This window comes from Fonsecaea monophora (assembly GCF_001642475.1).
Source record: "Fonsecaea monophora strain CBS 269.37 chromosome Unknown Scaff134, whole genome shotgun sequence".
Lineage (NCBI taxonomy): Eukaryota > Fungi > Ascomycota > Eurotiomycetes > Chaetothyriales > Herpotrichiellaceae > Fonsecaea > Fonsecaea monophora.
Genome location: NW_019174065.1, coordinates 37,816 through 52,780, shown reverse-complemented (window position 1 = coordinate 52,780; position 14,965 = coordinate 37,816). Strand labels below are relative to the sequence as shown.

The 14,965-nt window shown below is 52.1% G+C and overlaps 9 protein-coding genes across 9 annotated transcripts; 5 read left to right on the top strand and 4 right to left on the bottom strand.

The window, feature by feature from the left end:
* Positions 1-595: 595 nt before the first annotated feature.
* Positions 596-1,572, top strand: AYO21_10867 (hypothetical protein; the record flags this gene model as incomplete). The annotated part of the gene is made up of 2 exons (XM_022660774.1): positions 596-680; positions 734-1,572. 2 exons carry the CDS (start codon positions 596-598, stop codon positions 1,570-1,572), a joined length of 924 nt encoding a protein of 307 aa, XP_022506932.1.
* Positions 1,573-2,422: 850 nt separating this feature from the next.
* On the bottom strand, positions 2,423-3,541 carry AYO21_10866 (hypothetical protein; the record flags this gene model as incomplete). Its single annotated transcript, XM_022660773.1, has 3 exons — positions 2,423-3,201; positions 3,268-3,416; positions 3,489-3,541. The coding sequence occupies 3 exons, from the start codon at positions 3,539-3,541 to the stop codon at positions 2,423-2,425; spliced, it is 981 nt and encodes a 326-aa protein (XP_022506931.1).
* Positions 3,542-4,104: 563 nt separating this feature from the next.
* AYO21_10865 (hypothetical protein) lies at positions 4,105-4,626 on the bottom strand (the record flags this gene model as incomplete). Its single annotated transcript, XM_022660772.1, has 1 exon — positions 4,105-4,626. The coding sequence occupies one exon, from the start codon at positions 4,624-4,626 to the stop codon at positions 4,105-4,107; it is 522 nt and encodes a 173-aa protein (XP_022506930.1).
* A 1,152-nt stretch (positions 4,627-5,778) lies between these two features.
* AYO21_10864 (hypothetical protein) lies at positions 5,779-6,221 on the top strand (the record flags this gene model as incomplete). Its single annotated transcript, XM_022660771.1, has 3 exons — positions 5,779-5,789; positions 5,844-6,010; positions 6,082-6,221. 3 exons carry the CDS (start codon positions 5,779-5,781, stop codon positions 6,219-6,221), a joined length of 318 nt encoding a protein of 105 aa, XP_022506929.1.
* A 577-nt stretch (positions 6,222-6,798) lies between these two features.
* On the top strand, positions 6,799-7,935 carry AYO21_10863 (hypothetical protein; the record flags this gene model as incomplete). The annotated part of the gene is made up of 1 exon (XM_022660770.1): positions 6,799-7,935. The coding sequence occupies one exon, from the start codon at positions 6,799-6,801 to the stop codon at positions 7,933-7,935; it is 1,137 nt and encodes a 378-aa protein (XP_022506928.1).
* A 515-nt stretch (positions 7,936-8,450) lies between these two features.
* On the top strand, positions 8,451-11,147 carry AYO21_10862 (hypothetical protein; the record flags this gene model as incomplete). Its single annotated transcript, XM_022660769.1, has 3 exons — positions 8,451-8,568; positions 8,619-8,726; positions 8,776-11,147. The coding sequence occupies 3 exons, from the start codon at positions 8,451-8,453 to the stop codon at positions 11,145-11,147; spliced, it is 2,598 nt and encodes an 865-aa protein (XP_022506927.1).
* Positions 11,148-11,183: 36 nt separating this feature from the next.
* AYO21_10861 (hypothetical protein) lies at positions 11,184-12,276 on the bottom strand (the record flags this gene model as incomplete). Its single annotated transcript, XM_022660768.1, has 2 exons — positions 11,184-11,228; positions 11,287-12,276. 2 exons carry the CDS (start codon positions 12,274-12,276, stop codon positions 11,184-11,186), a joined length of 1,035 nt encoding a protein of 344 aa, XP_022506926.1.
* A 413-nt stretch (positions 12,277-12,689) lies between these two features.
* On the top strand, positions 12,690-13,634 carry AYO21_10860 (hypothetical protein; the record flags this gene model as incomplete). Its single annotated transcript, XM_022660767.1, has 2 exons — positions 12,690-13,450; positions 13,502-13,634. 2 exons carry the CDS (start codon positions 12,690-12,692, stop codon positions 13,632-13,634), a joined length of 894 nt encoding a protein of 297 aa, XP_022506925.1.
* Positions 13,635-13,910: 276 nt separating this feature from the next.
* Positions 13,911-14,279, bottom strand: AYO21_10859 (hypothetical protein; the record flags this gene model as incomplete). The annotated part of the gene is made up of 1 exon (XM_022660766.1): positions 13,911-14,279. The coding sequence occupies one exon, from the start codon at positions 14,277-14,279 to the stop codon at positions 13,911-13,913; it is 369 nt and encodes a 122-aa protein (XP_022506924.1).
* Positions 14,280-14,965: the final 686 nt, after the last annotated feature.

Below are 14,965 nucleotides of genomic sequence, written 5' to 3'. Positions count from 1 at the left end.
GTGATTAAGGCGACAAATCCGACTCAGGGGATCTGGCGACTGGGTCACTAAGGAGCTGCAGATATTAATGGGGGGGGATGGCGCCTCCAAGGACGCACTTGGAGTGTGTGATGACGCTGATGGCAAAAGCCCGCTAACTGTTCAAGGCCTCCCTACCGTACCCAAGAACCCAAGATGCCCTCATAGGGTATAAGCGGCTGCTCAGTAATAGTACCTAGGCTCGCGGCTCGCGACTCGCGAGCCTGCCAATCCACCCGCGCCCAGCCCGAAAAGTGTCCCGCATCAACCACTTTAACTTATTCCTCCGTAAAATCACGCCAACTCCCCGCACCCTCATCGTTGCTATCGAACATTTTGAGTGTTTGCTGCCTGTGTACCTCGACAATCGCTAACAGTGTTCCCATCCTCTCACTACCTTGCCTTCACCTTCACTGTCACCCTCACACTTAAACTGCTATTTCTACCGCCTCCTCGTCTGTTCAAAGATTCTCCACTTCCAGATTAGACTACGCCCCCCTCCATCCTCGTTCACACCAGCCTGACCCCGATCAAATCAATCATTACAAAAACCTCCCAGACTACGCTGAAAGCAACGATGGCGACGTCTGATCTGGATCAACTGGTCATGATGGGCTTTGACAAGGAACGCGGTGAAATGGCACTGAAGAGCACAGGTAGTTGTAAGTATCCCAAATCTCCTCTTCCTTCACTCTGTGCTGAAACAATGCAATAGTGGCAGACGCAATCGACTGGCTCGACGCAAACTCCTCAAAGTCTCTAGAAGATCTCAAGGCCGAGAAGGACGCAGCTGCAGAGGCAAAAGCTGCAGAGGCAGCCGAGGAGGCACGGAGCCTTGTGTGTAACGAATGCGGGAAAAAGTTTAGAGGGACCGCCCAGGCAGAATTCCACGCATCAAAGTCTGGCCATACCGATTTCGCAGAGTCGACCGAAGAGATTGCCCCCTTGACTGAGGAAGAGAAACAGGCCAAGCTAGCAGAGTTGAGGGAGAAACTGGCCGCTAAGCGAGCAGTCCAGTCCGAACAAGACAAGGTCGACAAGAAGCGCAATGAACAAATCAACCGCAAGAAGACCAAGGAAACTGAAGATCTCAAAGAGCAACTCAAGGTCAAGGAGCAGATCAAGGAGGCCGAGAAGAAGAGGCGAGAGAGGCAAGAGGACATTGAAGCGAAGAAGCGGATTCAAGCCAAGATCGCGGCCGATAAAGAAGAACGACGACTGCGAGCAGAGCGGGAAAAGGCTGAGCGAACTGGCACAGCACCTCCAGTTGCGGCTGCAGCACCTCCTCCAGCACCGGCTCCAGCAGCTTCCAAACCAGCGTCGGAGTATACAGAGACACGGTTAAGGCTACAGACATCGTCGGGCAATATAATGAAAACTTTCCCTGTCGGAACAACCTTGTTCGAGGTGGCGACTGCTGTGGCCGAAGAAATTGGTCGGGATGTCGAAAGTTTTACGCAGAACTTTCCAAGAAAGGTTTTCGACCGGGAGTACTTTGGGGAGAGCCTGAAGGACCTGAAGCTCGTGCCCAGTGCCAGCTTAATTGTGAAGTAGGTCCGCTTGCGTTTGCTTTGATGCGGCTCTTGATTCTTCATAGCGAAGGCGTCTGAGCTGGCTGGTTTCTTTTGGTGTCGTTTCCACGTGGGCTGGCGCTGACCAACATACACAAGGATCTATCCATTGCCCTGGTAGCATTCGGGGTTTCAGAGCTTATGAGAGAGACATGTAGAGAAAGCAATCCTTTCCCAAGGGATACCCAGCTTGAAAGAAATAGGAGACTTTGAAGGTGGTGCCATCTTGTCGGGGAACACTGCCTCAAATTCATGCCAGCGCGATCTGTCGGTCCTGTTGGCCATCCATTCATCGCCTCGTGCCAGATCCCATTTCATGCTTTCGCAAGAAACCACATGGTTCGCCAATCGACTGAGACCCCGGATTCCTCAATTATTCCTAGCCAGGTCTCGACACCTCGCGAAAATACCGATCGGTACGGGCAATGAGGCCACATTCTATGTCTCTTGGTGGAGGAATGTGTAAGAAGTCCAAGATGAGAGGGTCCTCTGGTATGCGAGGTTAGATCTCAAGGATCAATTGCTCATCACGGGAGCTCCAGAGATCCAAAAAACCCGACCAAGCTATAGAGATTTTCTCTCAGTGTCCCAATTTTCGCTCCCAGAACCATTGTGAAGCTAACACAGGTGTCGCAAGCGGAGCTGGCCTGCTGCATTCTTCGAAGAGAGCATCAGACGGTGTTCTTCACTGGTGACCGGGGTGCATGACCCCAACTCTTTGAGGGAAAGAGTCCTCTACGAATGGACCATGCTACTTCGAGGCTGAGGACGAGAATATTTCTCTTCGATGCTTGATGATCAACACTGGTGCTGCTGTTCCTTTTAACACTCACTCAGCGAGCACCAATCCCGACAGAGGGCGCTCTAATGAGAGCATCTCCAAGCCGGTACTGACTTTCTCTGAAGTATCGATTCATAACCCCCATACTGACTGGGTTCCTTGGGCATGAGGAATGGGTACTCGAGAGGGAAGTGGCCGAATCTACTGTTGCTGAAGAACTGTCCGAAAGCAAGGAAGACAGCGACGAGATGGAAGACACATGAGACCTCCTCAGTTTCGTTGTGAAATCGTGGCATAAAGCCTCCTGATCATCTTGATGCGTTTCCTGCACTGCATCCGTCTGGACTGCGGCGTCTGAATACGAGGGATTTGTCGCAGTTTGGCGCTGACTCCCACCTGAGATGCCGGGCCACGCTTTCAAGGATCGGTCCTCCTGGCTTTTATTCCTCTCATGCGACGCTCTCAGTGATATCACTCCGGCTATTGCAATGCTCCGTGGTCTGACTCTCTGCTTGAGCACCTGCCGCCGTTGTATTGACGGACGCGGTTGATCTTGCTCTTGGACATCGTCCGAATGCGAGAAAGTATGTGCCTTCCGTCGGATCGTCGTTGTTTGGCCCGTGTGTACCGCAACTTGTGTGAGGGATCTCCGGTGGTTGCTGCCCACGTGTTCTCGCAGGTTGGTGTTGATATGCGATATCCGCTCGTACTGGTCGAAAGCGAAGAATTCATCGTTGTGGCCAAGGGAGACTTGGAGGCTCTCGAGATCTCTGCTTGACCCGTCGGGAGGGAAAAGCCATTCGTCGAGCGCGCGTGGTAGCCCTTGTCTCTCTTCAAAGAAGAAAGGTCGAGTCAATAATGGCTTCAATTAACGAACAGAATGGCTGCTCGACTCACCTTGTCTATATCCTCCCTGTCTGTCCTGCCAACACATATAATACCGGTCGAAAGCGCCAACCGCATACACAAGAATCTTGTCGACACTCTCCAAGTGCGTGAGCAGGTTATTGACAGGACTCTCTGTTCTTTGTGGATTCGTCACGACCCTGCGTTTGAACAGGTCAGTCTGGCCAATTCGCCATTGCTTGCTCTCGTTTGTCTCATTCTTTGAAACTTACTCGTCTTCTTCGGAGTCGAAAACGGCGCAATTCTTGGGAGGTTGAGGTGCCATGGATTGGAATCCCTTACAGGACAAGACGAGGAACCCTTCTTTGGCATTATATCGATCGTCCTTGGCTGGATGTGGCTAAGCACCGTCTCTACGAGTCGTCACACATTATAATGAAAGCCCAGAGTGTGTGCTGCCGAGCACAACATCGGCTTCTGAGGCTTGCTGTGGGTCCTGATATCCTACTCGTATCTCTTCATGGCTGATTGCTCCCTATCAGGCCACTCGGCGCATGATATTCGGTCATGAAGCACTCAATGTCGCATCCGAGCTGACCAACAACCGATATGTATCTCTTACATTGTTTAACAGTCTCACACCTCTGACTGTGGCGGCTTCACGTTCCTACGAGTGTACAACTCGTAAAGCAGTGCTAGCGCTTCCATTGCCAGCCCTTGAAAAATATTCTGGAATGTTTCAAGTTTGACATTTCAAGACTACAAAGAGATCTGCGACTATGTGCTTCGAGCTGCAGCGTATGCAATACGCTTTGAACGGACTTTCTGGGTCCCAGTCAGCCTTGGTATATGATGGTATTCTTATTCTTTGTGCCTCTATTGACTATCTCAAGTGGTTTGTCTTGCCTGTTCTTGCTGTCGCAGAACCAGGTCCTTTTTCCATCTCTTCTCCCTCCTCCACAACTCGACTTCCAATATTCTCGTTCCCTGAGGAACCTTTGCTCGCAGGCCGTCATCGTCGCAATCGAAATATAGCGCCCATAACCCGCGCTCTTCCTCCACGACCACAAAACCTTCCCATCCGTCCAGAGTCATTCGGCGATCTTGCCTTGTGCAGTCCCACGGCCCTGTCATATTGGGTTGAGCGTCCACCCGCAGACCATACTTGACTTCGTACGTGTGCTTGTCGATGTAGATCCAGTTCAACATGGGCGGATCATCGGAGATTGTCGATACGAGGCCTTCATACTTTGCATCGGGGTACGGGAGGAAATATCCAGCGAAAGGATGTCCGAAGGGTGATGTATCTGCACTTTGTTCATATTGCTGGTCGTTGTCGTCATGATCATAGTCACTGTAGAGATCTTTTGACTTTGCGACGGGCTTGTCGACGTAGAGCTGGACGGTCATCTGCGTTAGTGACCATGTAGACTCAATTCAATCATGGAATTCCTCTCTGTGCAACGAGAGGGGAGAAGAGGGAGAGTTATGTTCTCACCCACTTTGTGATTTCGCAAGACGATCCGGCGACCATCAATCTCTTGACTTCTGCTCGACGCCTTGACGCATGTCGCGACCAGATTGCATCGTCGCGCGCGATGTTCTTCTCGCCTATCCTTTGACTGGCCCTGACGGATCGCTTCGGCCGTCGCCAGCATTGCCGGGCACGTTACCAGCGCAACGACCAAGGAGAGGACCATACTCGCTCGAACGGACACGTGAGACTGTATGTCCTGGTTTCAGAGTTGCGAGGTGGGCTGATTCTTCCCGATCTGTGGGATGCAAGTACTGTAGCGAGCGGAAACAAGTATAGGGGGGATCGAGGCGCCCCTTTATGCTTCGCGAGAGGCCAGCTGGGTGGTCTGCCCTTGACCGCCAACTTGGTCCTTGTTCTTGTAGTGAAGTCGCCATGGCTGGGAGATGACTGTCCTGTTATTGTATTTGCTGTCGTGCATTGAATGGATCCCAGCCCCCCAGTCAGGCCACACTTATTCTGACACCATAAGGTGGCGAGATCTGGGGGATTCGGTCTGGAACATGAAGGATTGGGGGAGTTTCAGGTCCCAGAAGAAGTTGAACTGTCTCAGCCTTGCGACTCTCTCCGTTTCCGGTCCACCCCCGTCTCGGTAGAAATGCTCACGAACTCATCAGGCCACAGTACTCCAGTCAAGGTGCTTCTCGTCTCTCTGCAAATGATGGAGTGGGACACCTCTGAAATGTGTGATGGGACACTCCAGAAACAGAAACCCCTTACTCCGTGACTCTGTCGCTCGCTTCTCTGTTCTCCGTACTGTCGATGTCGTTTCAGAGCGGCGATATCTCAGCTTCGACGAGAACATAAAAGATGAGAGGATGTCGCTCCTACTGAGATACATTTTCATCTTCATCACAACAACAACAACAACAAAACCAACGACACCAATTCATAGATTGCTTAGTCGTCTGGTACGACCCGAAAAAGCATTCAGTTGTCCTAATATTGCCTAATTTTGAACACCATATTCCCTGATCTCTTTTGACCTCGAGCCTGTCCTTGTTCATCTTTCCTCCAATATCGTCAAAATGTCTGCCACGTATGAAATCTCCTCGAGGTCTCTTGCAGAATCAAAACTCTGACCGCGTTCCAGGGCTACATACGGCAACGCCGCGGACAAGGGGTATTCCAGCGGCAGCGAAGATGGACAAGCCACAGGCCAGCGAAAGGCGCTGGCTACGACCAACGGCACCAACGGCGCCAACGGGTCATCAGCGTTACCATTGCCACCAACTTCGGATTACCTGTCGCAACCTGCGGGTATGTTTCCCCTGCATTCTCTTCTCCACTGTACCTTGAGTGCCTGCTGGTGACTGACTCCATCTTCACAGGGGGTCTGCTGAAGGGTGCAACAGACGAGAATGGTCACCTCAAGCCCGCTGCTCTAATGGTTGGCCTCAAACTGGATCTAGAGGCAGAGGTCCATTTGACAGCCCGCATTCGTGGTGACATCACGATTGGCTTGTACTGAATTGGCGTAAAGATGAGGGTGATTGATTTGCTCCAATCAAGACAACGGAAGGCAAGTTGCCTGGCTCGCTGGCTGCAGGTTCAGCCCAGGAGAAGGTGACAGGGCCTCTCGAAGTGCGATCGCGGGAGAAAGGGGACCCTCCAGGCTAGAAGGGTGGTCCAGTCAAGCACGAAATATCCTCGACCTGAAGAGATCTGAGACGAGACTTTGACGATGTATCGGTATCGCCGTCAGGGTCACCCGTATGTGCACCGACTACCATAGACCAGACCAAGGAATACAAATCCCAATGTCTTCAGCTGAGAAAGTTAGAAACGTGTTCGATTAGTACCTAGGATCTACAATACAACAGACGGTAACATAGTGCATTATCCGTACCGACTGATCGCTGTTTTAATAGCGACATGAGACTAACCATATATAGTCTAGTCGAGGGGGTGTCACCCCATCTACTTGGTACAAGTACTCGGACTGACCTTGACTTTGTATCTGCTTCCCTGCGATCTCGTCTGCAACTCCTGACAACCGCCTGTCAATCTTTCGAGACCTGCCCAGCTCAAACTGAACGAGCATCAGGATGTCCACCGCGACGGAGACACAGTCCATAAGTCGCGCCCGTCGAGCAAACTACTCTACCACCACCAAGGCCGAAGACAGAGGTACATCGGAAGAGCTGGACCACCAAAAACGATCTGCTGAAGACAAATTCTTTTGGACATACACGGAGGAACCTCACCGCACACGGCGGCAAGCTATCATAAAATCACACAAGGAAATCTTGCAGTTGTGCGGTCCAGAACCCCTGACAAAATATGTCGTCCTCTTCGTCGTTTTGTTACAAGTTTTCTGCGCCTATCTCCTCAAGGACTCCCCTGTTTTCTCATGGCGGTTCTTCCTTACGGCATACATAGTTGGCGCCACTGCGAACCAGAATCTCTTCCTCGCTATCCACGAGATCAGCCATAATTTGGCGTTCCGGACAGCCATTTACAACAGACTTCTGGCCATCTTCGCAAATCTTCCTATCGGGGTACCATACTCGGCTGGGTTTCGACAGTACCATTTGACCCATCACAAGTCGTTGGGCGTGGATGGTGTCGACACAGATCTCCCTACAGCACTTGAAGCAATCTTCTTGGACTCAGTCTTCGGCAAGGCATTCTTTTGCACCTTCCAACTCTTGTTTTACGCCATTCGTCCGATGATGGTGTACAAGATTCCCTTTGGACCAATTCACTATTGCAACATCGCTGCTCAAGTTGTCTTCGATATTCTGATCGTTCGGTATCTGGGCTGGAAAGCTTTGTCCTATTTGATCATGAGTTCATTCCTGGCTGGTTCGCTCCACCCGTGCGCTGCACACTTCATCTCAGAGCATTATGTCTTGGCCAAATCCACTCTGCAGCTCGGAAAGGTTCCGAAAGATGTACCTATTCCTGAAACATATTCTTACTACGGCCCGCTTAACGTTCTCACTTACAATGTTGGGTATCATAACGAACACCACGACTTTCCAGCTATCCCTTGGACTCGATTACCCAAGGTCTATGAAATTGCAAGAGAGTTTTATGAGCCTTTGCCGTGTCACAAAAGCTGGCCTTTGGTGTTATGGCAGTTCATCACTGACAAGGAAGTCGGGTTGTGGTGTCGAGTCAAGAGATCAGAAGGTGGACGCATCGTAGGAGGTTGGCAAGATGCTGAGGTACAGAGTTGATTATCAGCTTATCTATATGCCTCCAACCAGATAGACACAGCACATGTATAGAGACGAGGATACGAATGCACATGACTGAATTTACCGTGGTGCAAGGTTGTTGCCTGCCAAGTTTCAACTTGAGTCGAAAATGGAGCATCACTGACTGGTTTACACCTTCGCCACTTCATACACATCCCATTCCCTTCAAAGTTTGCCATTCTCTTCCAGTATATGAGTGCATCTACTAACCCTTGAGAATGCCGTCATCAGCAGTGGGGTGCTCGTCTCGTCGAGGGAGTAGTCGGCGTGGCTGGGCTAGAGGACGATCGAACGGAGGTACATCTCGGTCTCACTCCGCCCAACAGGGCACCCAGTCCTCTCGATATTGGCGAAATCGAAGAACGTCATCTGCGACTCCATCCCAGGCTGCCTCGAATGATCGTCCAACCCCTATCCGTTCCAATCTCTCCCCTCGACGCGAAGAGAGGTCCATCTCCGTGTCCCGAGATGAGGACTTTCTGGAGCAGGTGATCATGGCTGTCGACATCAAGGGCAAAGGCGAAATAGGTTGTGCGTACTACATTGCGGGCGAGGAGAGACTTTTGTGCATGGAAGAGGTTGTCGGTGGTGCCGCAGATGTCGTTGATACATGTATGAGCTGTGTGACCTTCATGTTGACCACGATCTCAGATCTATGGCAGTGAAATTGGACCTCCAGCCGACAACAGTGATCCTCTCTCTTCGCTCGGAATCTACCTCAGACTTTGCCGATGCTGGACTGTGCCAAACCGTGTCTCTGGTGGACAGTGGTAAGGCGGTATCATTCACACCAATGGAGTAACAGCTGACCCAAAGCAGACGACGATCGGCAGCCTCTCCCGTATCAAATCGAGATACGACCGACACCAGACTTTAGCTACGAGGATGCTCTGAATAAGCTGATCGGACTTTGTTCTTTCGCAGAGAATCCTACCACCCAGTTTCTCGTCCCAGGCGACTCCATGGCATACGACGAAAGGCTGGAGCCAGAAGATCTCGGTCTCACGAAGCGACGTGGCAAGATGATGCAAATCTCGTCGCGACTAAATCTCGACAACAAAATAAGCATCGGCTGTGCTGGTGCCATCATCTCTTGGTTGCAGCGGAGACGATCAGCTGCCTACCTGCCAGGAGATCCGGATGCCAACCAGACCTTCCGCATTGCCCGACTCGAAATGTTCAGCCTCCACGGGACCATGCTCGTGAATAGGGACACTCTTGTCTCGTTGCAAATCATCCAGCCAGAGTCTCATCCAAACGCGTTCAACCAAGGGCCTGGGGCCTCAGGGGGGAAAGAATCGCTGTCGATCTACGGCCTCTTCCAGCACCATACGCGAACCCCACAAGGAAAAGCACGCCTACGACAAGCATTCCTGAGGCCGTCTCAGGATATCGAGCTGATCAATACTCGCCTCGATTTTATCTCAGTGTTTGTCCGGCCGGAGAACCAATCGGTGCGTGACCAGCTCAGCAAGAGCCTCGGTCGGGTCAAAAACATGCGGAATACCGTCACTCTTCTTCACAAGGGGATCGACAGCGGAAAGGCCAAGCAGAACGCGTTCAAAGGTGGAGTCTGGGAGTCACTTCTGGGCTTCTGCTACCACGCAATCGACATTGCAGAGACTCTCAGAGAGGCTCTGGGCGCGGAGCACCTCCCGTTGTGCGTCCGAGCCGCGGAGGTGCTCGACCGACATAGCCTCAAGAGGATCGGTCGCATGGTGAACGAGATTGTTGACCGCGAATCATCTATCGACCAGCATCGCACCGTCGTGAACCGGGGCGTGAACCAAGACCTGGACCAGTTAAAAGATGTCTATGATGGGATGGAGGACATCCTCAACGAAAAGGCTCGCGAAATCCAGCTGACGATCCCTCCACACCTCAACCTAGAATTGAATGTCACCTATCTGCCACATCTTGGCTTCCACCTCACCGTCCCACGGGATCCGGCCACGGGCCAGGCGGTCTATGCCGGGCCAGAATTGGCGTGGCAGCTGATGTTCACCACACCGGCCCAGATGTACTACAAGGACGCGACGATGCACGAAATGGACCACGAACTCGGCGACCTGTACTCCGCGATTTGCGACATGGAGGTCGAAATCGCTTACGACTTGGCACAGAATGTGCTTCGGGACGAAGATCTGCTCACGGCGGCATCTGACATCTGTGGTGAATTAGACTATTTGTTGGCCTTTGCCCACGTCGCCCATCAATACCGCCTGAGTCGGCCCAGAATCACAGAGGACAACGTCATCGAGATCAAGGGAGGGAGACATCTGCTCCAAGAGATGACGGTACCGTCCTTTGTGGCGAATAACACCTTGATAGTTGGAGGAGACGGAGACGGAAACAGAGACACTGATCCGACAGGACCCAGCATGATCTTGTTGACGGGCCCTAATTATTCAGGCAAATCGGTCTATCAGAAGCAGGTTGCCCTGGCAGTATACATGGCCCAGATGGGATCATTCCTCCCCGCCGACTCGGCCATCATTGGCATCACCGACAAGATCCTCACGCGCGTCACGGCCCGGGAAACCGTGTCCAAGGTCCAATCAGCCTTCATGATCGAGATGCAACAGATTGCCATGGCTTTGAATTCATGCACTCGGCGGAGCTTGCTGGTGATTGACGAATTCGGCAAAGGTACCGACACATTTGACGGGGCCGGGCTCGCTGCGGGAGTGGTCCATTACCTGCTTTCTCTGGGAGCTCAAGCCCCAAAGACGCTCGTTGCTACACATTTTCACGAAATATTCGAGTTGGGCCTCTTCCGCAAAGCAGGGAACCTCGCCTTTGCGCACATGGAGGTGCAGGTCGATGAAAGAGACAGCCCTCGTGCCGGCGAAGATAATAGTCAGGTTACCTATCTATTTAATCTTCGCCCGGGCCGTAGCGACCTGTCCTACGGTGTCCAGTGTGCCGCGATGAACGGTGTTCCAGCAGAGATTGTTGAGCGAGCGGTCGTAATAGCTCGTCTCGCGCAACAGGGGGAGGATCTAGTGGCGACATGTTCGGCGTTGAAGGAGGATGAAGTTGAAGAGTTGAGGAGTGCGGAGCGGGCGTCGCGGATGTTTCTGGGTGAAGATTATGATCGTGACTGGGCGGAGGAGGAGCTCTTGTCTTCCCTAAGCGCCATGTTGGAGATCGATACAGTTTCTGAGGAGACATCTATTATCTCGGAGTGAGCTCACACGGATCTCAACTGGCATGTGTGGTGGCATTCATGCCCTTCTGCTTGCCCCAATTTTTGCACTTTGAGATGAAATCTGGAGCCACAAAAATAATGACGATAGAGCCCAGCCAGTTCCAAAAAATATCCATCACGTTCGAGCGAACGCTTCCGCTCATTCCACATCCTCTCATCAAGTGGCCCAGGAACATTGTGCTGATCATAAAGTCGCCCGCCCCCAGACGTCGAAGCACGATCTTGGCAATCGCCTCCGGCTGCTGCGGCTTGTCGTCCTTTTCGAGTTGCATTGTCAAGGTCGGTTTGATCTTGTTCTCGTTGTCCAATCCTGGTGAGATGATGCCCATGGGAAACACGATGTGGACTTTCATGTCAGCGTCCGGCACAGGGCCTGAGGACGGATTCTGGCGAGATCCGTTGTACACCTCGACCTCTTGGTTCAACGAATCGGCCAAGGCCCGCATGGCCGCTTTGCAGGGCGAATATGGGCTGTAGCCTGCCACAGGGAACAAGGCCAGAACAGAGCATGTGAATATCAGGTGCCTGGTCGGTTTTGGTCGAGATGCCGACTTGTTCTCATCACCTGAGGCTTTTGGAGAGGGTGTCTTCCACATGTTGATGGCGGCATGGGCCATCCACGCGCTGCTCCAGTAGACCGTGTCCATCTGGTCCTTCAGTTTATCCACAGGCGCATCCGCGAAGAACGACGGATAACAGTGCCCCGCGCAGCAGAAGATCAACTCCGGCGCCTCCCCGTTATTCCATGTCTTGATTTCCTCCAAGATCTTGGGTGCCGACTCCGGGGCGCGGAGGTCAAAGGAGAGAGAGAGGAAGCGCTGGGACTGGGCGTTTTTGGCACGGCTCGCCAGGGTCGTAACGGCGGTCTCGAGTTTCGGGACGTTCTGCGCGACGATGACCACGTTGGCGCCCCGGGCGGAAAGTTCTTGCGCGAGGGCCAGTCCGAGACCTTGGGAGCCGCCGGTCACCACGGCCGTGAGCCCCTCGACGGGGAAGTGGTTTTTGGACGAGAAGAGCATTCCGGCCACGAGCAGCGTAGATAGTAGGACGATAACGGCGGAAACAGTGAGGTTCGGGGAGGTTCCTTGCGACCACCAGTCCGAAGACATCAGAGGGACTCGGTCTCCCTCGCAGAGATTTCGAGCTTCGAATCACGAGTGCGGTGATAGAGGAGTGTTGGAAGCATGAAACCTGCGGCTGGTTGTGCTCATCGGCCGTTTCTCCTTTACTCCAATTGCGTCTGAGTTTCTAGGGCAAACGCTAGGGAGCAACGGAGAAAAATGGTTTAGGGGCCGTCAGGTACCGACGTCAAGAGTCAAGACCGCTAAAAGCATATTTTGACTTCCCAAATCTTGTCTCTTCGTGCATCTCCTCGGTGAAGTAGTGGCCGAGGTCGGCACATGGCCCTTCCGAATGTTCAACGACATCATCTTTTGTTTACCTCATCAAGCAGCAGCCAGCCAACCGGCACTATCATTTGTCTTCAGGCTTCTCGAGAGAAGTTCTTGAAATACCCCATCCCATGGAAGGATGTCCCTTCTCTCAAGCTGAAATAATCAAGCGCTGTTCGACCGCTGCTTTCCCAGAGGAGCACATTGGTGGAGCGCCGTACGGCAACAGAGTTCTCCAGCTCAGTGCAACGGTTGCCGTCAAGTATGGCGTCGGTCTCACCCAGGATGAGGCAGCAAACCAGCAGAGGGCATATGATCTTCTCGATCGAAAGATTGTGCGTGTCCCGAAAGTGTATACTTTCTTCCAGGACGATTCTGATCGTCGAGGATACCTGGTGATGGAGTTTATGGAAGGGATAGTGAAAGAGTCCCTATCAGACGACTCTGAGATCCACCAGTTGTCGGCCATCCTGGACCATTTTGCAAGCATAAAATCATCAAACCCAGGTTCACTCGGGGGCGGTCCGCTGACGGCCCTCCTCTTTGGTGAATCCGAACCCCCGACTTTCAGAACAATTCAGGAACTCGAAGCGTGGTTCAGTGAGAGACTTCTAGATCCAGGTACGAGGGTAACGCTCGCGGATTCTGACTTGGTCTTATGCCATCTCGACCTTTTCCTCCGAAACATTCTCTGGGCTCAAGACCAGCCGCCATGTGTTCTGGACTGGGCTACCGCCGGTTTCTTCCCTCGGATCTTCGAGAGGTGCTCCCATCTCATTAAGCCCGAATCAGCAAGCTGGCAGGTTGTGCTTAACGTCCAGATTTCGCCGGACGAAGATTACCAATGCGGTTTGATCATGAAAGCGTGGAGGAACGATCAGCGATTCTCATTGTATGGAATGTTTCCCCGTTTCGCTGGTTCTACACTAATCTCATAATCTAGTTCAAAAACCAATTACTACAAAGACTTATATGGTGCTGGTATCCGCGGTTCTGCACCTGTGACTCTTCCCCCACTACCGCCTTTACCGACCAATTGGCTGAAGGAGTATTTGAGCGAGAGTGCGCAAAATTGAGCCGAACTGGGGGAGAGGGTGGCTTCTCGTTTCGTCTAAACATGACAGAGGAGTAGTCAAGAGCTTTCTTTAGGAGAAGAGTGTCAGTGAAATGTGCCTTGGACCATCGGCAGCGGTTTGCGATCTTGAGTTGTGTGATAACGAAAATGGAGGTCAGGCCATAAAATGGTGGTTGATGTCGATGTAATCCAGCCGTGTTCGACCATGTCACACACCATCACCCACCTATTGATGTCAGCAAGCCTCTTTGATCCCAAAGGAAGATTTGTAAAGCGCTTACACCCAGTAACGGCATCCGGAGCCGCCGCCCGACATGTCATATCGAAAGCGACGAGCGTCACGAATGTGATTTGCAATATCACAAACTCTGAAGAATTTTGCCCGCGGGAAATCCCATTTTCGAATGGCCGAGGTACTGAGCAGATAAAGCTGTTGTGTCCACTCCAGAATGCCGTCGATGAAGCCCGGCTCGGCTCTCATGTTGATTCGAATTGATCCTTGACTGCCGACAAGAACGAGAGATATGGACCAGTGATTGTCGCTAGTGGTCGGACCGGCAGGTCCTGAGGTGTGTACAACCACTCGGACAATCTCAACCGGCCGAGAATCAATCTCGAGGGTATCAGGCGACACAATGGTAGACATGGTGGTCATTACACATGGGACAAAGTTTTGGCCACCTGGGCTATAATTTCTCAAACACCAGAGCACGAAAGTCGCCCATGCATTTGCCATGGAAAATTTCAGCAGCCAAAGAATCGATGATTCTCGCGGTGATCGAACCGATCAGGTTGTACAAGCAGGGGGCAGGCGGGGGACTTTGGTTGACTTATTCGTAGGCAGGTATGCGTCTTGCTGAGTTCCTCCACTCAGCACCCAGAGGTCTCTCACAAACCGTAGTCACCGACAGCAGCATCTCTACGCCAAAGGATACAATATTAGGTCCCCAGAGAGTGAAAATTGATCTAAAACGTGCGTAGCCATCTCGGGAAGGAAGTGGTATCAGCTCTCGTCGCTCGAGGATTAAAACACATATTCCCCTGCGCATAAAGTGTCTTAACTGCTAGGGACTCCCAGTAGATTGCCAGTAAGAATACTCGGTAGAAGAGGCAGTATAGAGCCTCCTGAGATACTGGGTAAGAGTCTCGCCCTTCTCTTACGGTATTAAGTGCAATATAGAAATGAGAAGAAGAGGCGAGTAGTATTCAAAAGCGGCATAGGTTGGGTGGGTGGGTGTCCGAGGTGCGGCTTGGCGGATCTACGTCACCCCAGTTTTTGGACGCCAAGCCTGCGTCTCCAAAAAAAAGTTTCAATCTGCAAGTTGTCGGCCA